Here is a 26,403-nt window from a genome sequence, read left to right as displayed (position 1 = left end):
CAAGAACCCACTGCAATCCGAACTAACCTTCTTCACTGTCCACTATGCCACCCACCTTGGTGTTATCTGCAAACTTAGTGATCATGCCTCCTAAATTCTCATCCAAATCATTAATACAAATGACAAATAACAGTGGACCCAGCACTGATCCCTGAGGCACACCGCTGGTCACAGGCTTCCAGTTTGAAAAACAACTCTCTACATCTACCCTCTGGTTTCTGTCATCAAGCTAATTTTGCATACATTTAGCTACCTCACATTGGATCCCGTGAGATTTAATCTTATGCAACAACCTACTATGTGATACCTTGTCAAAGGCCTTGCGAAAGTTCATGTAGACAACATCAACTGCACTGCCCTCATCTACCTTCTTGGTTACCCTTTCAAAAAACTCAAACTTCTGAGACATGATTTTCCACTCTCAAAGTCATGCTGACTGTCCCTAATCAGTCCTTGCCTCTCTAAATGCCTGTAGATTCTGTCTCTCAGAATACCTTCTACCAGCATACCCACTACAGATGTGAGGCTCTTTAATGTGCATCAAGGTAGAGAAATCCCCAGGGCCTAATGAAGTGTATCCCAGGACACTGTGGGAGGCTAGGGAGGAAATTGCAAGTCCCCTAGCAGAGATATTTGAACTGACATCCACCGGTGAGGTGCCTGAAGATTGGAGGGTGGCAAATGTTGTGCCTTTGTTTAAAAACAGGGAAGCAAAGTTGTGAGACCGGCCAGTTAAGCAGAAAGAAACTCACTGACCCTCCCACTTCAACTGTCAGAGTGGACATATTTCAGTGCTGGATGTGATTAACAGCAGCAATAACAGCAGAATCCACCGATTGTAATCAATTATGAACTCGCTGGTGTCTCAACAGGGTAGATGACTGAGTGAATCCTTTCCCACAGTCAGAGCAGGTGAATGGTCTCTCCCCAGTGTGGACTCGTTGGTGTCTTCTCAGGTTGGACAAATCTCGGAAGTGCTTCCCACAATCAGAGCAGGTGAATGGTCTCTCCCCAGTGTGAACTCGCTGGTGTTTTTGCAGAGTGGATGAATCTTTGAATTTCTTTGCGCACACTGTGCAGATGAACGGCTTCTCCTCAGTGTGAATTCGTTGGTGTGTCAGCAGATGGGTTGAATTTTTGAATCCCTTCCCACAGTCAGAACAGATGAATGACCTCTCCTCGGTGTGAACCTGTCGGTGTCGCATCAGGTTGGATAACCATCTAAACCTTCTCGCGCAGAGAGAGCAGCTGAATTGTTTCTGGTCAGTGTGAACTCGCTGGTGTGTCTGCAGGTTGGATGACTGAGTGAATCCCTTCCCACACTGAGAGCAGGTAAACGGCCTCTCCCCAGTGTGAGCTCGCTGGTGTGTCAGCAAATCGGATAACTGATTGAATCTCTTCCCACACTCAGAGCAGCTAAATGGCCTCTCCCCAGTGTGAATTCGCTGATGTGTCTGCAAGTTGGATAACTGAGTGAATCCTTTCCCACACTCAGAACAAGTAAATGGCCTCTCCCCAGAGTGAACTCGCTGATGTATCTTCAGGGTGGATGAATGTTTGAAACCTTTCCCACATGCTGTGCAGGTGAATGGCCTTTCCTTCATGTGAATTCGCTGGTGTGTCAGCAGGTGGGATGAATTTGTGAATCCCTTCCCACAATCAGAGCAGGTAAACGGCCGCTCCCCAGTGTGAATACGTCGATGAGTTTCTAGTTTTGAGGGGGTTATGAATCTCTTTCCACAGTCCTCACATTTCCACGGTTTCTCCGTGGTGTAGGTGTCCTCGTGTCTCTCCATGTCAAACAATCAAATTAAGTTTCCGCACACTGGACACACATAGGGTCTTTCCTAGCTCCAAACGGGAATGTTTTTTCAAGCTGTGTAACTGGTTAAGGCTGGAACAATCAGTTCAAAGTGTGTGTGCGCTGATGCTTTTCTAGTCACACTGAGAATTAATAACTGATGAAGCTGATAGAGCAGACAATTATTTCTCCATCTAGATTCAAAGGCCACTGATCTTCACTTTGCAATGAATCAACTGAATCTTTCAGATCCTGATGCAACGTTTGGTTTGAGATTTCTGGCTTAAATCCTCATTTCTAACATCTGTAAAAGAAGTTGACAAAAGTAATCAGCATTAGTACAGGATAGACATTCAGAACAGACAATTCTAGTTTCTCTGGAGCATTTTTTCCCCCTTTCATTCCCCAAAAGCTGTAAGTTTCCATCTCACACATTGAGAGGCAAATCCCTCGTGGTATTATCGCTAGACTATTAATCCAAAATTCAGCTAATGTTTGGGGACCCAGGTTTGAATCCTGCCACGGCAAATGGTAGAATTTGAATTCAGTACAAACGTGTGGAATTAAGAATCTATTGATGATTGTGAAACTACTGTAGATTGTCGGAAAACCCCATCACTAATGCTTTTTAGGGAAGGAAATCTGCCATCCTCACCTGGCATGGCCTACATGTGCCACCAAAGGCACAGTAATGTGCTGATTCACATTGCCCTCTGAAACGCCCCAGTAAACCAATCGGTTCAAGGGCACTGAGGGATGGGCAATAAATGCTGGCCAGCCAGCAATGATGTGGAGATGCCGGCGTTGGACTGGGGTAAATACAGTCAGACAATTCACAACACCAGGTTAAAAGTCCAACAGGTTCATTTGGTAGCAAAAGCCAGCTTGCCCATATCTCATGAATGAAGAAAAAATAACTCTCCTTCCATTCTCATTCTGCTGGATATAATACTGAGCCTCCACAGGCTGATTGACAGAGCTGGGCCAAACTTTCCAGAGTCTGCAACCTCCCTAGATTCACTCCCTTTCCCTTTCGTTGCAGCAAGTCAACAATTCCCCCAGAATGAGAAGAAATAGAAAGTATTTTACTCACAGATGTTGGCCTCTTTTAGGTATGGCTTGTTATCCAACTGACCAACAAAAGAGGACATTTCAACCTGTCTGAAGTTCAATCTGCATTGTCACAAAGATCGCGCTCTGATTGGCTGGAGGGCCACAGTCCTTCCGGTCCTCCAACTCTTCCCATTGGTCAACAATTCAACGTGAAGGTCAGAGGGTGGGCTCTCCCCCGGCACATGCGCAGCTCCCCTCCCTTGGACATGCGCCGTCCAGGGCCGTGGGGGAGGGGGAGATCACCGAGCGGCTTCTCGCTCTGGCCGGAGCTGCCAGCCGCTTGTCTGGAAACCTTGGCTCGAGGAGAGGCAGGGGGAGGGGAGCAATGGGTGGGGGCGGGGCTCCCGGGTCCGCGCAGGCCCCGGCCTGCGCACTGGGACCCGCAGCCGTCACCGCGGAGCAGTGATTCCTATTGGTTGTTTCAGTGATGGCTCCGTTGTGACGTCTCAAAGCGGAAGTTGACCAGTGATGATGTAATTTAAACAATGTCTGAGGTCACCACTTGTTGCTCAGATCCCCTTTTCAGCCCAGTGCAACTTGGAGCACACTGTTAATTCACCGGCTGCTGGGTTACAGGTCCCTCACAGCTCTTACCACAAATTCATGATGAAATAATTTAAATAATGCCTGAAAACACTTTACTTCTTGGTCTGACCCCTTTTTCAGCGCAGTGCTATTTGGAGTATACCATCAGTGCATCGACTCTTGGGTTGCAAGTCCTTGCAGTTCTTATCACAAATTTATGATGAAATAATTTAAACAATGCCTGAAAACACTTCTTCTTCATCAACTACCTACCACTGTTTCTTGATTGATTACAGCTTCGGGTATCTCAATCGCTGAACACCAGCCAGTCCTGGAATAAGTTTAATTCTAACTCATTCTAAGTAAATATTCTCACCCGGCCCTCTGTTGAGACCCTGCTAAGCAGCTTTAATGGTTCATTGTAGCACAAACTGAGCAGTCATAGGAATGTGGTCAAGATAGTCCAGTCTCATCATGCCTCACATTCAATCTGCAGTCCTTCAGTTATGACAGTATATGTGCCTGTATGTAGCTGTCTTGGCTATTGTCAATCCCGACACTGCCAGTTTGAACGACTACAATGCGTGAGATGTAAATACGCCCACCGTGTTGTTAGGGAGGTATTTCCAGCCACACATTCCAGATTTCCTCTGGACTGTAGGTGGATACCAGATTGATACATTTCATTCAACCACACCCAAGCTGAGTTATTCAAATCTCTTTATTGTACAGAACAATATATTCACAATATCTTTAACACAGAATTTAAACATTCCAGTTTTGATTTCAAGTATTAAGATATTCTGTTAGTTTTTTTTATTGTCGCTGTCAGGCCTCTGTTGTTCTCCTTGGAACAAAGGAGGTTGAGGGGAGATTTGACAGAGGTGGACAAAATTCTGACAGGTTTAGACAAGGTGGACAAAGAAAAGCTGTTCCTATTAGCTGATGGGAAAAGGACGGGGTGGGGGTTGGGAGGCTGGGAACACAGATTTAAGGTTTTGGATCAGAGATACTGGGGAGGATGTGAGGAAGAATATTTTGATACAGCGAATTGTAATGACCTGGAACTCACTGCCTATGAGGGAGGAGGAAGTGGAGACAATAAACAATTACAAAGGAAATTGGATGGGCATTTGGGGGGTTTGAAACAGAAATGCTGACTATCTCTGAACTTCCTAATACCCTGTCACTCTGTGATCCTTGTGAAATTTGAAACCAGGTGTTCGCAACAAGACTCAAAGAGCATCAGCTCACTGGAGGCAAAGTTGTGAGACCGGCCAGTCCAGCAGAAGGTTGTGAATCTGTGGAATTCCCTGCACAGTGAGCAGTTGAGGCTACCTCATTGAATGCTTTTAAGGCAAGGATAGATGAGATTTTAACAGTAAAGGGATTAAGGGCTATGCTGAGCAAGCAGGTAAGTGGAGTTGAGTCCACAAAAAGAACAGCCATGATCTTATTGAATGGCACAGCAGGCTCGAGGGGCCAGATGGCCCACTCCTGCTCCTAGTTCTTATGTTCTTAAAGTCACCCTCTGCCCCTCCCCAGTGACCAACTGTAAGAATGAAAAAAAAGCAGCCCTTGACATAAGACAGCAGAAACAATAACTGCAGAATCCCACCCCTGGAATCACTCATGGTGTCTCAGCAGGGCGGACAAAGTTCTTAATCCTTTCCCACACTGACAGCAGGTGAATGGCCTCTCCCCAGTGTGAACTTGCTGGTGTTGCAGCAGGCTGGATGAGTCAGTGAACCCCTTCCCACACTAACAGCAGATATTTTTAAGACGCGGGTTGATGGGTTTTTGATAGGAGAGGGGATTAAGGGTTATGGGGAGAGGGCAGGAAAGTGGAACTGAGCAGCGACAGATCAGCCATGATCTTATTGAATGGCGGGGCAGGCTCGAAGGGCTGGATGGCCTACTCCTGCTCCTATTTCTTATGTTCTTATGTACAGCCTCTCCCCAGTGTGAACTCGCTTGTGTGACTGCAGGCTGGATGACCAAGTGAATCCCTTTCCACACTGAGAGCAGGTGAATGGCCTCTCCCCAGTGTGAACTCGCTGGTGTCTCTGCAAGTGGGTTAACTGAGTGAATCCGAATCCACACTGAGAGCAGGTGAATGGCCTGTTCCCAGTGTGAACTCGCTGGTGTCTCTGCAAGTGGGATAACTGGTTGAAACTCTTCCTGCACTGAGAGCAGGTGAACGGCCTCTCCCCAGTGTGAACTCGCTTATGTATCTGCAGGCTGGATGAGTCAATGAATCTCTTCCCACACTGAGAGCAGGGGAATGGCTTCTCCCCAGTGTGAATTCGCTGGTGTCTCCGCAGATGGGATAACACAGTGAATCCAGTTCCACACTGAGAGCAGGTGAACGGTCTCTCCCCAGTGTGAGTTCGCTGGTGTTTCTGCAAAGTGGATAATCGAGGGAATCCCTTTCCACACTGAGAGCAGGTGAATGGCTTTTCCCCAGTGTGAACTCGCTGGTGTCTCTGCAAGTGGGACAACTGAATGAATCTCTCTCCACACTGAGAGCAGGTGAATGGCCTGTCCCCAGTGTGAACTTGCTGGTGTCTCTGCAAGTGGGACAACTGAATGAATCTCTCTCCACACTGAGAGCAGGTGAACGGCCTCTCCCCAGTGTGAACTCGCTCATGTATCTGCAGGCTGGTTGAGTCAATGAATCTCTTCCCACAGTGACAGCAGATGAATGGCCTCTCCCCAGTGTGAATTCGCTGGTGTCTCCGCAGTTGGAATAACACAGTGAATCCCTTTCCACACTGAGAGCAGGTGAACGGTCTCTCCCCAGTGTGAACTCGCTGGTGTCTCTGCAAAGTGGATAATCAAGGGAATCCCTTTCCACACTGAAAGCAGGTGAATGGCCTCTCCCCAGTGTGAACTTGCTGGTGTCTCTGCAAGTGGAATAACTGGTTGAATCCCTTCCCACACTGAGAGCAGGTGAATGGCCTCTCTTCAGTGTGGATGCGCCGATGAGCATCCAGCAGAGATGGGGCTCTGTATCTCTTCCCACAGTCTGCACATTTCCATGGTTTCTCCATGGTGCAGGTGTCCTTGCCTCTCCCTTGGGTGGACAATCAGGTGAAGCCTCGCCCACACACAATACGTGTACAGTCTCTCCCCACTGTGAATGGTGTGATATTTATTCAGGCTGTGTAACTGGTTAAAGCTCTTCAGTCAGTGCACTGGAACACTTGAATGTGGGAGTGTGTTGATGCTTTTCCAGTCACACTGATGTTTGAAATCTTTTCAAATCTCTTTCCGGATTCAATGGCCGATGATATTCAGATCCTGAGGAATATGACTCTGCCAGATCTAGATGTGATGTTTGAGATTACAGCCTGTGATTCCTCTTTCAATATCCTGTAAAATAAATTGATACAAGTCATCAGTGTCAGTACAAGATAGAAATTCAGAACAATTCTAGTTTCCATGCAATTTTTTTTCCCTCTCTCATTCCCCAAAAGCTGTAAATCTCTATCCCACACACTCTCCCTCCATTCTCACTCTGCTGTATCTAATATTCGCCCTCCCAATTCTCCTGAAGGTGCTGATTGACAGATCTATGCTCAATCAGGCTCACTGCTTCCTGTCCTGGAGACTCACAGCTGAAAATCTCCATGCAGGCTGCCAGACAGATCTACGCCGATATGACTGGACTGAAAATGTGTGGAATATACAGACTGGATTCACTTCCTTTCCCTTCAGTTGCTGCAAGTCCCCAATTTTTCCCAGAATGAGAAAAGAAATGGAAAGGGGGAAACATTGATTTCCTCCCAGATGTTGCCCAGAGGAGGAAGTTTCACTCTGAAGCTCATTGGCTGACTTCTGCATTATGACTCTTTCTCAAAGACATTGACATCCTTTGCTCCCTCAGCTTGACACATTTATTTGTCTGGCTAAAAGGATGGTCTCTTTCCTAATGTTCACAATTAAAGGGCTGGTTTCCCTCGGAGATGGCTGACATTTAAGAGAATAATAAATTATTAGAGGACAGAGATATGCCGAGTGTTGTTAATATTGTGGATCTGATATACTATTTATGGTTCTGCAACAAAGTACATTTAGTTTTTCTCATCTTGTAATGAGGCTCTGTAGCTCTGTATGTTTCCACTCATCGAGTCATTATAGCACAGAAGGAATCCATTCAGTAACTCAAGTCCATGCTGACTTCTGTCGAACAATCCAGTGAGTCCCATTCCCCTTCTATATTCCCTTTCCCCTGCAAGTTTATGTCCTTCATGTGCCCATCTCATTTCTGAAATATATTAAAGGGGGCAGTATACTAATATAGGACAGAGACGTGTCTGATATTTTTATACGGCAGAGATTAGATATATTATTTATGGCTCTGTAATAAAATGCACTTATCTGGTTGTGTAACATTGGACTGGAGCGACATTATATATTTGGACAAATCTCTTCCCTCAGAGAATTGTTAGTATCTCGATTCCTGTCCATGGGGACCAGTGGAGGCATTGAATATCTTCAAGGTTGAGTTAGCCAGTTTTTGAATGACAAGGGGGTCAAGACTTATTGGAACAGGCTGGAAAATGGAGAGAAAGCTCAGATGAGGAAGGATTTCTTCACTCAAGGATGTGGTGAAGTTTTGGATCCCATTTTTGCAAATCCTTCCACGACATTATTGTTTCCTATTTCCAGTCACACAAGTGTTTGGATCTTTTTTCTACAGACATACTTACATTCAGGTTCTGATGAAAGGAGTGGACTCTGTCAGGTTTTGATCTGATGTCTGGTTTGAGTTTGCCTTCAAATTTTGTCATCAAATTTCCTGTAAAAAAGATCATCACCGTCAGTCAAGAATGGAAATTAAGTGAGGAACGTTTCTCTTGGGGTTGAGTTTTCTGTGTGTAAATCCTCCCCCTCTAACTCCCTGTAAAAGGAGGTTCCAAACAAAGTCCATCCCTGTCAGTCCCGGATAGAAATTCACAACATTCTCTCCTCCTGCTGGCAGGGAGCACCGCGCATGCGCAGCGCTTCCCTCAGGATGACAGCCGTTAACTCGGGGCCTCCAACTCCGGCATCTGTGCTCGCGGTCCCGGATGGGACGAAGGCGGCACCCAGCAGTTATTACTCGGGGTTTCCTGTCTCCACTGGGTGCTGATGAAGCCTCCCCACCCACCCCACCGCCTCCATTACCCTCCAGAATCAGCCGTTTCCCTGGAAACCCGGAGCCGATAAAACCGCCTTCCCGCGAGCGCAGCAGCAACACCCACTGCGCATGCGTTTCAGATCTACAGTGCGCATGCGCGAAATCTGTTCCGGGGCGAGGGCATATTCAGGTTCCCTGTGAATGCTGGGTAAGATAGCCGCCATTGAAGGGTGCTATTGCATCAAAATAATCATGTTTTGTGATTCAATTACAATTGAAGCTGAAGCACCAAGGTATACAATTTAAATAACTAACGCAGCAGCTAGTGTCAACAGGCAGCACAGCTCTGTCCTGAGTTTAGTTAGTTGTGAAACAAGCGTCTACACCTGAAGATGAACTTCTATCCTGGACTGACAGTGATGGTTTCTGTAAATTTACAGGGTGCTGGAAGTGGAGAATTGACAGACGGGAAACACAAATCAAACATCACATTGTGATCTGACTGAGTCATTCAACACAACAGGACCTGAATGTCAGCAGAATCTGAATGTGGAATGTTAAAGGTTTGTTGATTCTGTCAGTGAGCAAATTTCAGGTCTTTCTATGACTGGAAAAGCCCTGAGATTCACAAATCCTGATTAAGAAGCACCTCTACTCAGGATGGTAGAGGTTTAGAACTCTGTCCTACAGAAGGCAGTTGATGCTAAATTAGTTGCTCCCTTTAAATCTTGAGATAGATAAATTTTTGTCAATCCCTCTCCAACTCCCCCTCAGCCCCGTAACCCCCCTCACTGCCCAAACACTCCTCACTGCCCAAACCCTCTCCAATTCCCCTCCAAAATCCCTCTCAGCTCCATACACCCCACCACTGCCCAAACCCTCTTCAATCCCCCTCCAAATCCCTCTCAGCCCCGTACCCCCATCACTGCCCAAACCCTCGTCACTGTCCGAACCCTCATCAATTCCCCTTCAAAGTCCCTCTCAGCCCCATACCCCCCACTGCCCAAACCCTCTTCAATCCCCCTCCAAATCTCTCTCAGCCCCGTAACCTCCATTGCCCAAACCCTCTTCAATCCCCCTCCAAATCCCTCTCAGCCCCGGACCCCCCTCACTGCCCAAACCCTCCTCACTTGTCCAAGCCCTCGTCAGTTCCCCTCCAAAGTCCCTCTCAGTCCCGTACCCCCCACTGCCCAAACCCTCTTCAATCCCCCTCCAAATCCCTCTCAACCGTTCAAAATAAAACCTCACAATCAAAAGAGAAATGAGAGAGGGAGAGCACGAAAATCCACACTCCCATCCTGAAGTGGCTGCTGCACAGTTTATTGAACCACTGAATCCAGCCACTTAAACCCTGTTGGGGAATGCAAAAGGGCTCCTGAGAATTAGTCCTTGAAGTGAGGCCTAGTCACAGAGGCTGCATTATACCTCAGCTAGAAAGAACAAATTTCCCTCTCCCCAGTTAACCAGAACAATCCTCTCCATCCACACCCACAAATCCCAGCGCCCTGTCTAAAAACACAAGCAGGACTCTGGGTTTGAGACCAAGCCTTTCCCTCAGGCTCAGGAATTTGAATTTCAGCTCCCTCTCCCTCCTGAGTGCTTTACAGTGAGAGGGAGAGAGAGAGACTGAGAATGTTACAATCTGGATCCCACAAGGAATCTCACACTGCAGGAGGACACCCCCACCCTCAGAGCCTCTGTCTCTGTCCCCAACCCCCGTTCACTGAACCTTCGACACTCCCCACCCCTTCTCCATTCACCCTGTTTCTCTCTGCTACCCCACCCTCCTTCTTCTTCTCCATCTTTTTTACATTTAAATTGTGGGGCATAGTCACAGTGCGAGAAATGTGGGGGGTTGGGGGGAGAAACACAGAGCATGAGTGCGCAGCAAGATCCCACATATACACAGCCTGAACACGGCCAGATACAAAGTAATATTGTCAGGATTGGGGTCAAGTGAGTGGGAAATAAGGGAATCAGACATCTTCCTCTCTCTCCCTCTCCACATGTGACCCCACCCCCAGATTGTGTATCTCTTCTCACCCCCTCACCGCAACCCCCACAAGCCTCACCTTTTGCTGTCTTTTCCTATTTTCTCCTCACTCTGCCCTGCCTTTTTCCCATGTCTCTTTCTCTCTCCATCTGTCTCCCCGCCTGTGTCTCTCCCCCCTCTCTCTTCTCCCCCCCAATTGAATATTGTAATGAAGTTGCATTTATTAGGTAAAAAATGTGGTGTTTGCCCAATATAAATATTGAAAAGAAATGCTGAGAAAACTAAAATAAATCATCCAGCACTGAGTCTTTAGAAAGCCTGTGTCTTTGGGATTTTAAACTGCAGAAAGCAGGCTGCAGAAGACAACTTTACAACATTTGTGTCCAAAGCAGCAGCCAGAATCCCAGCAGCAAAACAGGCTCTGAATTGGACCAATGGTTTTAAAACAAGCTCTCAAACACACACAACCAATAGACAGTTTCATTTTACAGATATTTAATTTACGCTTTGCCACCCACCAAAGGGTTAACCTGTTTGTGACTAATTACAAAGCCGGGCTATTTTAACCCCAGGGTTTCCGGCTCCAGGCCCCCCCCAGCCCACAATCTAATCAGAACTGGTTCATCCGAGAGCCGGGGGAAAGGACAGAGTCTGGAAACACCCCACCCCACCCCATCCCACCCCACCTCCCCCTCCTCCAGTCCCTGGAAAGAGCTAAACTCCCCTCTTTAACCTGGTAACAAGCTGTGTCCATCCCCTGAGGGAGAGACTTTTGAAAATCACCTTCCCAGCATTGATTTATTTTTATCAATCAGTCACACCATTGTGGGCTTCCTGAGACATTTCTCCAGAGACTGGGAGCTGGCACTGACTCCACATGAGAGACCACTCCCACCCCGTCCCCTCACCCTCCCCCAGATCCTGTGTCTCTCACTGTCACACCCCACAAACTTCACTTCTTGTTGCCTTTTGCTCATTCTCAGTGGGGAAGAAGAGAGGAAAAAATGTCCTTAGAAACTAGAACTGTCTACTCTGGATTTCTATCCTGTACTGAGACTGATGACTTGTGTCAACTTGTTTTACAGGATATTGAAAGAGGAACCAGAGGCCAAAATCTCAAACGTCAGGTCTAGGTCTGGCAGAGTCATATTCCTTGGGATCTGAATATCATCAGCCATTGAATCCGGAAGGAGATTTGAAAAGATTTCAAACATCAGTGTGACTGGAAAAGCATCAACACACTGCCAAATTCAAGTGAGAGTTTTCCAGTGCACTGACTGAAGAGCTTTAACCAGTTACACAGCCTGAATAAATATCACACCATTCACAGTGGGGAGAGACTACACGTGTTATGTGTGTGGGTGAGGCTTCAACTGATTGTCCACCCAAGGCAGAGGCAGGGACACCTGCACCATGGATAAACCATGGAAATGTGTGGACTGTGGAAAGAGATATAGTGCCCCATCTCTGCTGGAAGCTCATCGGCGCAGCCACACTGGGGAGAGGCCGTTCACCTGCTCTCAGTGTGGGGAGAGATTCATTGACTCATCCAACCTGCAGACACATCAGCGAGTTCACACTGGGGAGAAGTCATTCACCTGCTCTGTGTGTGGAAAGGGATTCACTTGGTTATCCCATTTGCAGACACACCAGTGAGTTCACACTGGGGAGAAGCTGTTCACGTGTTGTCAGTGTGGGGAGGGATTCACTGATTCATCCAGCCTGCAGATACACCAGCGAGTTCACACTGGAGAGAGACCATTCACCTGCTCTCAATGTGGGAAGGGATTCACTGTGTTATCCACTTTGCAGAGACACCAGCGAATTCACACTGGGGAGAGGCCATTCACCTGCTCTCAGTGTGGGGAAGGATTCACTCAGTTATCCACTTTGCAGACACACCAGCGAGTTCACACTGGGGAGAGACCGTTCACCTGCTCTCGTGTGGGAAAGGATTCACTCGAATATCTGACCTGTGGATACACCAGTGAGTTCACACTGGGGAGAGACCGTTCACCTGCTCTCAGTGTGGGGAGGGATTCACTCGAATATCCGACCTGTGGATACACCAGCGAGTTCACACTGGGGAGAGGCCGTTCACCTGCTCTCAGCGTGGGAAAGGATTCACTCGAATATCTGACCTGTGGATACACCAGCGAGTTCACACTGGGGAGCGGCCGTTCACCTGCTCTCAGTGTGGGAAGGGATTCAGAATTTCATCCCAGCTGCTGAGACACCAACAACTTCACGAGTGATATTCAGGGTTGGATTCTGCTGTTACTGTTTCAGCTCTCAATTACATCCAGGACTGCATTTTGTTCATTCTCACAGTTGGTCAATGGGGAGGATCAGAGTATTTCTGCTGGGCTGGCCGGTCTCACAACCATGGCATGGTACATTGGGGAGACCATGCAGACGCTACATCAACGGATGAATGAACATCGCTTGACAATCACCAGGCAAGACTGTTCTCTTCCTGTTGGGGAACACTTCAGCAGTCATGGGCATTTGGCTTCTGGTCTTCGGGTAAGCGTTCTCCAAGGCATCCTTCACAATGCACGATAGTGCAGAGTCGCTGAGCAGAGACTGATAGTCAAGTTCCGCACACGAGGATGGCCTCAACTGGGATCTTGGGTTTATTTCACACTATCTGTAACCCCCATGACTTTCCTGCACTTGCAAAATCTCACAAACAGTCTGTCTGGAGACAATACACATCTTTTTAACTTGTGCTCATGCTCTCTCCACTTACATTGTACCTTTAAGCTGTAAAGTCTGGTGTTTCAATCACTATTCTGTGATTGAGTTTGTGTCTTTATATGCTCTGTTTGTGAAAAGATCTCCCAATCACCTGACGAAGGAGCAGCAAGCGAAAGCTAATGGTGTTTGCTACTAAATAAACCTGTTGGACTTTAACCTGGTGTTGTAAGACTTCTTACTATTGGAATATTTGATGCCTTAGCTAAAAAAGATATGTATCCCATATCCGTTCTTAACCACTTTATCAGTTTCGTCCTGCTGTCTTCAGGGTCTGATGGACATGCACCCCAAGATCCCTCTGGTCCTCTGTACTTCCTGGTGTCCTATTGTTCATTGTGTATTCCCTGCCTTGTAGTTTTTTCAAAATGCATCACCTCAGACATTTTGGGGTTAAATGACATTTGCCACTGTTCTGTCCATCTAACCAGCCAGTCATACCGTCCTGTAATCCAAGGCTTTCCTCTTCACTATTGACCACAACACCAATTTTTCTATCATCAGCAAACTTACTGATCGAACCCCCACATTCATGTCCACAGGAAGCTCCGCGAGGCAATTAATACAAGACTCTGATTGGCTGGAGGACCAGCGCCATGCGGTCCTCCACGCCTTGCCATTGGTCAATCTCCCGCATGAGGACAATGAGGAGACGGAACCCGAACTCACGTGAGGGTGGGCGGGGCTTTGACCGCCAGCCCTGAGCTGGTGTCCAATCCGCTGTGTTTTGCTTCGATGACCTTTGCTCGATAGGGGGGAGGGGGCGGGGGGGGAGGAGCATGGGGGCGGGGCTCCTGGGTTCGTGTGCCCGGGCGTGCGCATTGAAATCCTAGAACGTCACCGCGGAGTGATTCCTATTGGCTGATTCTGGCAGTGCTCGATTGTGACGTCACAATGCGGAAGTTAGCCAATGAGCTTGAGAAGCCGCTTCCTCCTCTGCGAGGAAATCAATGTCTCCCCCTTTCCATTTCTATTCTCATTCTGGGGGAAATTGGGGACCTGCAGCAACTGAAGGGTAAGGAAGTGAATCCAGTCTGTATATTCCACACATTTTTAGTCCAGTCATATCTGTCTGGCAGCCTGCATGGAGATTTTCAGATAGTGACGTTTGCTACCAAATAAACCTTTGGACTTTAACCTGGTGTTGTAAGACTTCTTACTGTGTTAACCCCAGTCCTACACCGACATCTCCACATCCAGGACAGGAATCAGTGAGTATGAATCTGTCAATCAGCCTCAATCATCAACTTCAGGAGAATTGGGAGGGTGAATGTTAGATACAGCAGCGTGAGAATGGAGGGAGTGTGTGGGATGGAGATTTGCAGCTTTTGGGGAATGAGAGAGGAAAGAATGTTCCATAGAAACTAGAATTGTCTGTTCTGAATTTCGATCCTGTACTGACACTGATGACTTGTGTCAACTTGTTTTACAGGATATTGAAAGAGGAATCACAGGCTGAAATTTCAAATGTCAGGTCTAGATCTGGCAGAGTCATGTTCCTTGGAAGCTGAATATCATCAACCATTGAATCTGGAAGGAGATTTGAAAAGATTTCAAACATCAGTGTGACTGGAAAAGCATCAACACACTTCCACATTCAAGTGAGAGTGTTCCAGTGCACTGACTGAAGAGCTTTAGCCAGTTACACAGCCTGAATAAATATCACACCATTCACAGCAGGGAGAGACTGTACATGTATTGTGTGTGTGGGTGAGGCTTCAACTGATTGTCCACCCAAGGCAGAGGCAAGGACACCTGCACCATGGAGAAACCATGGAAATGTGCAGACTGTGGAAAGAGATACAGATTCCCATCTCTGCTGGATGCTCATCGGCGCAGCCACACTGGGGAGAGGCCATTCATCTGCTCTCAGTGTGGAGAGGGATTCCTTCGACTCCCCCACCTGCAGTCACACAAGCGAGTTCACACTGGAGAAAGGCCATTCACCTGCTCTCAGTGTGGAAAAGGATTCACTGTGTTAACCACTTTGCAGAGACACCAGCGAATTCACACTGGGGAGAGGCCGTTCACCTGCTCTCAGTGTGGGAAGGGATTCAACCAGTTGTCCAATCTGCGGACACACCAGCGAGTTCACACTGGGGAGAGGCCATTCACCTGCTCTCAGTGTGAGAAGAGGTTCACTCGGTTATCCGACCTGCAGGCACATCAGCGCATCCACACTGGGGAGAGGCCGTTCACCTGCTCTCAGTGTGGGAAGAGATTCACTGTGTCATCCACCTTGCAGAGGCACAAACAAATTCACAATGGGGAGAGGCCATTCATCTGCTCTCAGTGTGGGAAGGGATTCATTCAATTGTCCAGCCTGCAGACACACCAGCGTGTTCATACTGGGGAGAGGCTGTTCATCTGCTCTCAGTGTGGGAAGGGATTCACTCAATTCTCCAGCCTGCTGACACACCAGCGTGTTCATACTGGGGAGAGGCTGTTCATCTGCTCTCAGTGTGGGAAGGGATTCACTCAATTCTCCAGCCTGCAGACACACCAGCGAGTTCATACTGGGGAGAGACCGTTCACCTGCTCTCAGTGTGGGAAGGGATTCACTCGACAATTCCACCTGCAGACACACCAGCGAGTTCACACTGGGGAGAAGCCGTTTACCTGCTCTCAGTGTGGGAAGGGTTTCAGTCAGTTATCCAACCTGCAGAGACATCAGCGAGTTCACACTGGGGAGAGGCTGTTTACCTGCTCTCAGTGTGGGAAGGAATTCACTCAGTTATCCCACCTGCTGAGACATCAGTGAGGTTACACTGGGGAGAAACTGTTCACCTGCTCAGTGTATAAAAGGGGTTCAGAATTTTATCACAGCTGCTGAGGCACCAACAAGTTCACAGAGATTGGATTCTGCTGTTATTGTTTCTGCTCTCAATTACGTCCAGGATGGCATTTTGTTCATTCTCACAGTTAGTCAATGGGGAGGGCCAGAGGGTTTCTTTCTGCTGGACTGGCCAGTCTCACGACTTTGCCTCCAGTGGGCTGATGCTCTTTGAGTCTTGTTGCAAATACCTGGTTTTAAATTTCACAAGGATCACAGAGTGACAGGGTGTTAGGAAGTTTAGAGATATTTAGTCAATATTTCTGTTTGAAACCCCCCCCACAAAATGTGCATCCAGTTTCCTTTGTAATTGTTTAGTGTCTCCATTTCCTCCACCCTCGGAGGCAGTGAGTTCCAGGTCATTACCATTCGCTGCATCAAAATATTCTTCCTCACATTCCTCCCCCTACATCTCTGACCCAAAACTTTAAATCTGTGTCCCCCTCGTCCCTGTCCCATCAGCGAATGGGAACAGCTTTACTTTGTCCACCTTATCTAAACCTGTCAGAATCTTGTCCACCTCGTTCAAATCTCCCCTCAACCTCCTTTGCTCCAAGGGGAACAACCCCAGCCTGACATCGACAATAAAGAACAAACTAACAGAATATGTTAGTACCTGAAATCAAATGGGAATGTTTAATTCCTGTTTTAAAGATATTGTGAATATATTATTCTGGACAATAATGAAACTGGGATAACTCAGCTTGGGTGTGGTTGAATGGAATATATCAATCTGTTATCCACCTACAGTTAGTGAAAGTCTGGAATGTGTAGCTGGAAATCACTCCCTAACAGCACTGTGGGTGTATTTACAGGCATTGTAGCAGTTCAGGAAGGCAGTGTTGGGGTTGACCATGGCCGAGGCAGCTACAGACAGACACATATTCTGTTATAATGGAAGGAGTGCAGATTGAATGTGAGGCATTATGGGACTGGACTGTCTTGACCACATTCCTGTGACAGCTCAGTTTCTGCAATTACAGACCATTAAAGCTGCTGAGCAGGGCCCCAACTGAGGACCTGGTGGGAATATTTACTGGGAATGAGTTGGAATTAAACTTATCCCAGGACCGGCTGGTGTTCAGCGGTTGAGATACCCGAATCTGTAAAAAGGGGGGTCTGACCAATTAACAAACAGTGGTAGGTAGTTGGATAAGAAATTAAGAAGCATTCTCAGGCATTGTTTAAATTAATTTATCCTAAATTTGTGATTAAAAACTGACTGATTTGTGACCCGATAGTCAGTGAAGTGATGGTATATTCCAAGTAGCACAGGACTGAAAAGCGGACCCTCTGAGAGATTCTAATGGTTATTATCTTACCCCATCATGGCCAGTGAAAAATCAGAGCTCAATTGGGTACCAGACAGGTCACTTACCTGCCATTTGGAAAGTAAGAACACAAAATCTATCAATAAAATAGAGCCATTTCGATGGCTCAGATTTGAGACATTGATTCTATTCTCGCTCCACAGATGCTGTCAGACCTGCGCAAGGATATTTTGGCCCTGGAGGGAGTGCAGAGGAGGTTTACTAGGCTGATGCCGGAGTTGAGGGGGTTGAGCTATGAGGAGAGGCTGAATAAACTAGGCTTGTACTCGTTAGAGTTTAGAAGAATGAGGGGAGATCTCATTGAGACGTATAAGATGATGAATGGGATGGATAGGATAGAGGTGGAGAGACTCTTCCCACTCAAAAAAGACAGTAGGACTAGGGGGCACAGCCTCAAGATAAAGGGGAGGCGGTTTAGAACGGAGTTGAGGAGGAACTTCTTCACTCAAAGGGTGGTGAATCTCTGGAATTCTCTGCCCATTGAAGTGGTGGAGGCTGCCTCGCTAAATATTTTTAAGAAGCGGGTTGATGGGTTCTTGATAAGAGAGGGGATTAAGGGTTATGGGGAGAGGGCGGGAAAGTGGAACTGAGACACGACAGATCAGCCATGATCTTATTGAGTGGCGGGGCAGGCTCGAAGGGCTAGATGGCCTACTCCTGCTCCTATTTCTTATGTTCTTATGATTTTCCAGCATTTTGTGTTTTTGTTTCAGATTCCAGCATTCGCAGTATTTCACTTTTATGATAAAATGAGATTTGGAATCCCCACGACCCTCCCCCAAAACAGACGGAGTGGTGGGAGAGGGAAAAAACGGATAAGAATGAAGAAGTCTGGCTTCTGATTCTCCGAGCCCATGTAGAATTTACACAATGAGTGAATCAGTTTATAAAGCACAAAAGTTATCCATCCCTAACAATAACTGATCAAATTACAATAATTAGGTTGAAGAATGTAACAAAAAAATGAATAATGAATTTTAAAATTGAGTTTGTTTTGTTAGAAAAGTTTTTTTAAATCATGTAAAATGCCTTAATTGAGTGCCAAGTTTTTTTTTCTCACTTGCTTTAGGCTCTGTACAAAAGGCTCTGTAGAAAAGTTAACCCTTTCAGCAATCAGTTGATTTATTTTTAAATCGCTCAGAAACTCATGTCTATTTTAGTTTATAATTGTGGATTTATTCGAACCAGTTAAATCTGAAAATTTTAAATGTAGCCTGGAGGAATTTGGAATAACTGAGAATTCTCTCGTTGTCACTTCAACCCCAGATAAAGAACAACAATCTAACAGGTGGTAATGGTAACTCAATAAACTGTTTGTTGAATCCTTGAATGTTGAATGATTCTTCTGAGTTCATTGTCCCCAACACACTGGGTACATTACCACTGGAGACCAGGTATTGCCAAAACCTTCAGACAATACAAAGACTCACGAAAGCCAGTGTCCCAGTTTAAAGACATCTTTTATTTGACCAACGATCGAAGGGAAACATTATTGGACAGTGTAATAACTCTAAGAGAAGCGTTCTGATCTCTGCAATAACACTGACGTAAATGCTTAGGATAGATCAATTATACATTCTTCATGTCAAATTCTCCTGCCTTTCATTAGGTGTGAACCAATCATTTTCCATATAAAAAAATCATTAATTACGTTTGTCATTTACTTCAGCAAATTCCACTTTATCCTCTGACACAATGGGATTTAATTTGTCCATAGAATCCGGACACTTCCTCCCCCTATTGCTGACATCCTTCCCCTATTGCTTAGGTTTTGGGGGATGTGAGGAAAAATGTTTTCACCCAGAAGGTGGTGGGAATCTGGAATTCACTGTCTGGGAGGGTAGTAGAGGCAGGAAACCTCACAATCTTTAAAAAGCACATTGACAAGCACTTGAATGTTTTGACAGTTCAAACTCTATCAGCCAAGTGCTGGAAAATGGATTAGTGTAAATTTAGTATGGTGTTGTCAGTGCAGACTCAATGGGCTGAAACTATGACTATGACTTGTGAACTCGCTGGTGTTTCTGCAGTCGGGATGACTGAGTGAATCCCGTCCCACACACAGTGCAGGTGAACGGTCTCTCCCCAGTGTGAACTCGCTGGTGTTTCTGCAGTCGGGATGACTGAGTGAATCCCGTCCCACACACAGTGCAGGTGAACGGTCTCTCCCCAGTGTGAACTCGCTGGTGTGTCCGCAGGGCAGATGATGATCTGAATCTCTTTGTGCAGTGAGAGCAGCTGAACGGTCTCTCCTCAGTGTGAACTCGCTGGTGGGACATCATTAGCTGAGAGCTTTTGAAATCCCTCCCACAGTCAGAGCATTTAAAGGGTCTCTCCAGGGTGTGAGTGACATTGTGCCTCTGCAAGTAGGGCAACTGACTGAAACCTTTCCCACACACAGAGCAAGTGAACGGCCTCTCCCCAGTGTGAACTAACTGGTGTCTCCGCAGACCTGATGCCACACTGAATCCTTTCCCACACTCAGTGCAGGTGAACGGCCTCTCCCCAGTGTGAACTCGCTGATGGCTCTGCAAATCAATTAACTGAGTGAATCCCTTCCCACACACAGAGCAGATGAAAGGTCTCTCTCCAGTGTGAAATCGATGGTGTCTCTGCAGACTGGATAACCGAGTGAATCCTTTCCCACACTCAGAGCAGGTGAACGGCCTCTCCCCAGTGTGAACTCGCTGGTGTCTCTGCAAATCAATTATCTGAGTGTATCCCTTCCCACACACACAGCAGGTGAACGGCCTCTCCCCAGAGTGACTGCGCTGATGAATTTCCAGCTGAGATGGAAAACTGAATCCTTTCCCACATTCCCTACATTTCCACGGTTTCTCCATGGTGCGGGTGTCCTTGTAATTCTCCAGGTTAAACAATCAGTTAAATCTCACACAGAACACGGGTACAGTCTCTCCCCGCTGTGAATGGTGTGATTTTTTTTCAGGTTGTGTAACTGGTTAAAGTTCTTTCTGTACTCAGTCCACTGGAACGCTCTCACTCAGCTGTGTGTATGTATCTCGCTGCTTTTTCAGTCACACTGATGCTTAAAATCTCTTTAAGCAGATAGAGCGGAGAAACCTTTCTCCTTCTAGATTCAAAAGTCGATGATATTGAGGTCCCGACGAACTGAGTGACTCTGTCAGATGTTGATGTGATGTTTGGTTTGAGATTTCTGTCTGTGAATCCTCACGTTCTGATATCACGTTCTGAAACATATTTACAAAAGTCATCAGTGTCAGGACAGAAATTTGGAACAGACAATTCTAGTGTCCATGGCACATTCTTTCCTGTCTCATTCTCCAAAAGCTGTAAACCTCCATCCCACACACTCTCCCTCCATTCTCACTCTGCTGTATCTAATATTCACCCTCCCAATTCTCCTGAAGGTGCTGGCTGAGGCTGATTGACAGATTCATGCTCACTGCTTCCTGTCCTGGACACAGAGCTGAAAATCTCCATGCAGGCTACCAAACAGATGTCTATAAATTGGATAAAAGTGTAATATACAGGACATTACTTGAGTAGTGGTACAGCAGGGATTTGAGGAAGATTTATACTAAGGTGGGGGGGGCACAAGGTCTGGAGCTCACTAACTATGAGGATGGTGGAACAGAAGTTGTTCAATCATTCCAAAATGAAATTGTGTTGGCACTTGAGGGAAATAAAACTTACAGAGGAATGTTGATAGAGAGATAGAAAAAAACTGATTGGTTTGTTCTACAGAGAATCAATCTGCAGTCTATAAGATGATGTAGAGATGTTGGCATTGGACTGGGGTGGCACACAGTGCAGTGCAGCGCATGACAGTGCAGAGTCGCTGAACAGAGACTGATAGCCAAGTTCCGCACACATGAGGACGGTCTCAACAGGGATCTTGGGTTCATGTCGCACTATCTGTAACCCCCGTGACTTGCCTGGGTTTGCAAAACCTCACTTACTGTACTGTCCGGAGACAATACACATCTCTTTAAACTGTGATCAGTGCTCCTTCCACTCACATTATCAGCCACTTCAGGTCTTGAACAGCAGGTTAGGTGTAAGGATTCGCATTCTAATCAGTAATCTGTAAACTGTCTGTGCTTTATATGCTCTGTCTGAGGCCAGAACTCTCCATTCACCTGACGAAGGGGCTAACCCCGAAGGCTTGTGAGTATATTATCAAATAAATAGTTGGACTAAAACCTGGTGTTGTCAGACTTTTTACTGTGGCACACAACATCAGGAAGGAGCAGCGCTCCGAATGCTCGTACTATCAAATAAACCTGTTGGACTTTAATCTGATGTTGTGAGGCTTCTTACTGTCTATAAGATGTACGGGTTAGGTTGATTAGCCATGATCAATTGCCACTTAGTGTCCCAGGATGTGTGGGTTGGGGGGATTAGTGGGGTAAATCCCTCGTACTACAGGGAGAGGGCCTGGGAAGAATGCCCTGTTGGAGAGTCAGCGCAAACTTGATGGGCCGAAAGGCCTCCTTCTGCACTGTAGGAATTCTATGACTCGAGTTACCCAATAGACTCCTGTGCTGCAATGACTTTATGACTGGAATGTAGCTACAGTAATATATTACAAAACTAGAAACAATAAGAAATGGAAAGGGGGTAAAAGAAAGTGTTTTACTCACAGACGGTGGTGACAGGGGGAAGGTTGAATCTGCCTGAAGCTCAATCTTCATTCAAACAAAGCCCGCCCTGTGATTGGCTGGAGGATCAGAGTCCTTCCGGTCCTCCAACTCTTCCCATTGGTCAACAGCTCCGCGTGAAGGTCAGGGGGGTGGGATCACCGCCGCGCGGACCCGGGAGCTCCGCCCTCACCCATTGTTCCCCTCCCCCTCCCGGGAGCCCCGCCCCTCCTCGAGCCAAGGTTTCCAGACAAGCGGCTGGCGGCCCCGGCCAGAGCGAGAAGCCGCTCAGTGATCTCCCCTTCCCCCCCCGGCCCGGGACGGCGCATGTCCAAGAGACGGGAGCAGCTGCGCATGTGCGGGGAGCGCCCACTCCTTGGCCGTCAGACTGAGGTATTGACCAATAGGAAGAGTTGGAGGACCGGAAGGACTCTTGTCCTCCAGCCAATCACATTTCCTCCATTGTCGGAATGCGGAAGTTGGCCGATGAGGTTCAAAACTTCCTCCTCTGTGCAACATCTGGGAGGAAATCCAAAGGTGTTCTTTCACCATGTGAAGGACAGGAGGTGACCAGAGAAAGAATAGGGTAGATTAGGGAGCAATGTGGTCATTTGTACGTGGAGGTGGGAGACATTGGTGGGGTTTTAAATGAATACCTTGTATCTGTATTCATTGTGGGGAGGGTGATGCAGTTATAGAAAGCACAGTAACAAGTCTCACAACACCAGGGTAAAGTCCAATAGGTTTATTTGGAATCACGAGCTTTTAGTTCCTTGTTTGAGACTGCACCTTCATCAGGTGAGTCATTTAGACACCAGGGAGCAGCTTTGTGATTTCAACAACTTAACATCAAGAGAGAGGAGGTATTAACGGTTTTAACTGGACCTAAAATTATATAAATCCCCAGCTCCAGATGAGGTGTATCCCAGGCTGTTGTGGGAGACAGGAGAGGAGATTGCAGTGACTCTGACAACAATTTTCAAATCTTCTTTGGCCACAGGAAAGGTCGTACAACACCAGGTTAAAGTCCAACAGGTTTATTTGGTAGCACAAGCCAGTAGCTTTCGGATTATTGCACCTTCATCAGATGAGTGGGAGTTCATTAGGGTGAGTTGTTAGGGCGACACTATACCCGTGTTCTGTGTGAGATTTAACTGACTGTTTAACCTAGACAATCACAAGGAAATCCACACCATGGAGAAACCGTGGAAATGTGGCGACTGTGAGAAGCGATTCAGAGCTCCATCTGATTTGGAAATTCATCGACGCAGTCACACTGGGGAGAGGCCATTCACCTGCTCGGTGTGCGGGAAGGGATTCAGTCAGTTATCCAACCTGCTGAATCACAAATTGACTCATACCAAGAAGAGCCCCTTTAAATGCTCTGATTGTGGGAGTGGATTCAAAAGCTCTGGTGAACTGGTGTCCCACCAACGCATTCACACTGAGGAGAGACCGTTTAGTTGCTCTCACTGCACAAAGCGATTTAAATGGTCATCCAACCTGCGGACACACCAGCGAGTTCACACTGGGGAGAAACCATTCACCTGCTCTCAGTGTGGGAAGAGATTCAGTCATTCATCCACCCTGCAGACACACCAGCGAGTTCACACTGGGAAGAGGCCATTCACCTGCTCTGAATGTGAGAAGGGTTTCACTCGGTTATCATACCTGCGGATACACCAGCGAATTCACAGTGGGGAGATGCCGTTCACCTGCTCTCAGTGTGGGAAGGGATTCATTGCATTACCCAGCCTGCAGAGACATCAGCGAGTTCACACTGGGGAGAAACCATTCAGCTGCTCTGAGTGTGGGGAGGGATTCACTCAGTTATCCAACCTGCAGACACACCGGCGAGTTCACACAGGGGAGAAACCATTTACCTGCTTTCAGTGTGAGAAGGGATTCACTCAATTGTCCAGCCTGCAAACACACCAGCGAGTTCACACTGGGGAGAGGCCGTTCACCTGCTCTCAGTGTGGGAAGGGATTCACTGACTCATCCGGCCTGCGGAGACACCAGCGAGTTCACACTGGGGAGAGGCCATTCACCTGCTCTCAGTGTGGAAAAGGGTTTAGAGTTTCATCCCAGCTCCTGAAACACCAACAAGTTCACGAGTGATTCCAGGGGTTGGATTCTGCCGTTATTGTTTCTGCTCTCAATTACATCCAGGACTGGATTTTGTTCATTTTCGCAGTTGGTCAATGAGGAGGGTCTGAGGGTTTCTTTCTGCTGGACTGGCCGGTCTCACAACTTTGCCTCCAGTGGGCTGATGCTCTTTGAGTCTTGTTTCAAATACCTGGTTTCAAATTTCACAAGGATCACAGAGTGACAGGGTGTTAGGAAGGTCAGAGATATTTAGTCAGCATTTCTGTTTGAAACCCTTCAAATGCGCATCTAATTTTCTTTGTAATTGTTTATTGTCTCCACTTCTTCTACTCTCGTAGGAAGTGAGTTCCAGGTCAATACCATTCACTGTATCAAAATATTCTTCCTCACATCCCCCCTTACATGTCTGATCCAAAACCTTAAATCTGTGTCCCCGTCATCCTTGTCCCATCAGCGAATGGGAACAACTTTACTTTGTCCACCTTATTTAAACCTGTCAGAATCTTGTCCACCTCGTTCAAATCTCCCCTCAACCTCCTTTGCTCCAAGGGGAACAACCCCAGTCTGACATCGACAATAAAGAGCAAACTAACAGAATATGTTAGTACCTGAAATCAAATGTTGAATTTATGTTTTAAAGATATTGAGAATATATTGTCCTGGACAATGAAGGAATTGAGATATCTCAGGTAAACAAACACAAAAAGAGGCTGGAATCTGAAACAAAAACAGAAAATAGTGGAAAATCTCAGCAGGTCTGACGCATCTGTGGAGAGAGATTAGAGCCAACATTTTGAGTTTTCTCGACTGCTGAGGTTTTATGCACTCATTTTATAATTGAGGATTTATATCGGAACAAGTTAAATGTGGAAATTTTAAGCCTGGAGGAATTTGGAATAACTGTGAAAATTTTATCGTGTTGTCACCTCAACTCCAGATAAAGAACAAAGATTTTGCAGTTGGTAACGTGTTTGGGATTTTAAAGCAATAAAGACTAGATATTGCCTATAAAATCAGGCCCAGGAAGTTGGCTTAAAAAAGGTTTTTAAGAATGAAGGGTCTTGTATCTTATTTCAGTCAAGGATTTGTGAGCTTGTAGTGCTCGGTCACTTTAAGAAGCTATAGCTGAGAGAGAGAATGCTGAAGATTCATTGTTTGAAGTTTACGAGCCATGAGAACCTATTTGTAGATGTGTTTTATTATTGTTTTGGACTACGTTTTTTAAAATGCATCTTTCTGGGGAATTAACCTCACCTTGTGTCTTTAATGAAAGGCATTTCTGGAAGTTTAAAAACGGAACCACAAAAATGCTTAATGTTCCTGGTTATTGTTGTTGTAAAGAACATAGAACATTACAGCGCAGAACAGGCCCTTCGGCCCACGATGTTGCGCCGACCAGTTAAAAAACAATGACCCTCTAACCTAAACCAAACCCTTTCCATCCATAAACCTATCCACGGATCTCTTAAACACCCCCAAACTAGGCGCATTTACAACTGCAGCAGGCAGGGCATTCCAATCCCTCACCGCCCTCTGGGTAAAGAACCTACCCCTGACATCCGTCCTATAACTACCCCCCCTTAACTTAAAGCTATGCCCCCTCGTGCTAGCTTTCTCCATCCGAGGAAAAAGGCTATCACTGTCCACCCTATCTAAACTTCTAATCATCTTATATGTTTCAATAAGGTCCCCTCTTAGCCGCCTTCTTTCTAACGAAAACAACCTCAAATCCCTCAGTCTCTCCTCATAGGACCTCCCCTCCATACCAGGCAACATCCTGGTAAACCTCCTCTGCACCCTCTCCAAAGCCTCCACATCCTTCCTATAATGTGGGGACCAGAACTGCACACAATACTCCAAGTGCAGCCGCACCAGAGTTTTGTACAGTTGCAACATGACGCTGCGGCTCCTAAATTCAATCCCCCTACCAATAAATGCCAGGACACCGTATGTCTTCCTAACAACCCTATCCACTTGATTCCCAACTTTCAGGGATCTATGTACACATACACCTAGATCCCTCTGTTCATCCACACTATTCAGAGTCCTACCGTCAGCCCTATACTCTACACATCTGTTATTCCTGCCAAAGTGAATTACCTCACACTTTTCTGCATTAAACTCCATCCGCCACCTCTCGGCCCAGCTCTGCAACTTGTCCAAGTCTCCCTGTAGACTAAGACACCCTTCCTCA

General features: G+C 46.6%; 2 protein-coding genes and 1 long non-coding RNA gene across 3 annotated transcripts in view; 1 reads left to right on the top strand and 2 right to left on the bottom strand.

Moving 5' to 3' along the window:
- Window positions 1–26,403, top strand: part of LOC145362465 (uncharacterized) — a 43,098-nt gene that overhangs the window by 5,562 nt on the left and 11,133 nt on the right. The window contains exons 2-4 of the mRNA XM_080218478.1: window positions 12,082–12,146; window positions 15,253–16,008; window positions 23,387–24,142. Coding sequence (XP_080074604.1) covers window positions 12,082–12,146; window positions 15,253–16,008; window positions 23,387–24,142 — 1,577 coding nt within the window. The remainder of the gene's footprint in view (window positions 1–12,081; window positions 12,147–15,252; window positions 16,009–23,386; window positions 24,143–26,403) is intronic.
- Window positions 5,393–8,727, bottom strand: LOC145362540 (uncharacterized). Its single transcript, XR_013889991.1, has 3 exons — window positions 8,612–8,727; window positions 8,155–8,243; window positions 5,393–6,814 (listed from the first exon to the last, which is right to left on the bottom strand). It is a non-coding gene; the product is annotated as an uncharacterized LOC145362540 (long non-coding RNA).
- Window positions 18,966–20,546, bottom strand: LOC145362521 (uncharacterized). Its single transcript, XM_080218541.1, has one exon. It carries the CDS (start codon window positions 20,319–20,321, stop codon window positions 19,476–19,478), a length of 846 nt encoding a protein of 281 aa, XP_080074667.1. The 5' UTR covers window positions 20,322–20,546; the 3' UTR covers window positions 18,966–19,475.

Source organism: Carcharhinus amblyrhynchos, unplaced genomic scaffold, assembly GCF_965287045.1.
Source record: "Carcharhinus amblyrhynchos unplaced genomic scaffold, sCarAmb.v2.hapA scaffold_38, whole genome shotgun sequence".
Lineage (NCBI taxonomy): Eukaryota > Metazoa > Chordata > Chondrichthyes > Carcharhiniformes > Carcharhinidae > Carcharhinus > Carcharhinus amblyrhynchos.
The sequence above is the reverse complement of the archived record's forward strand: the minus strand, read 5'-3'. Positions and strand labels throughout refer to the sequence as shown.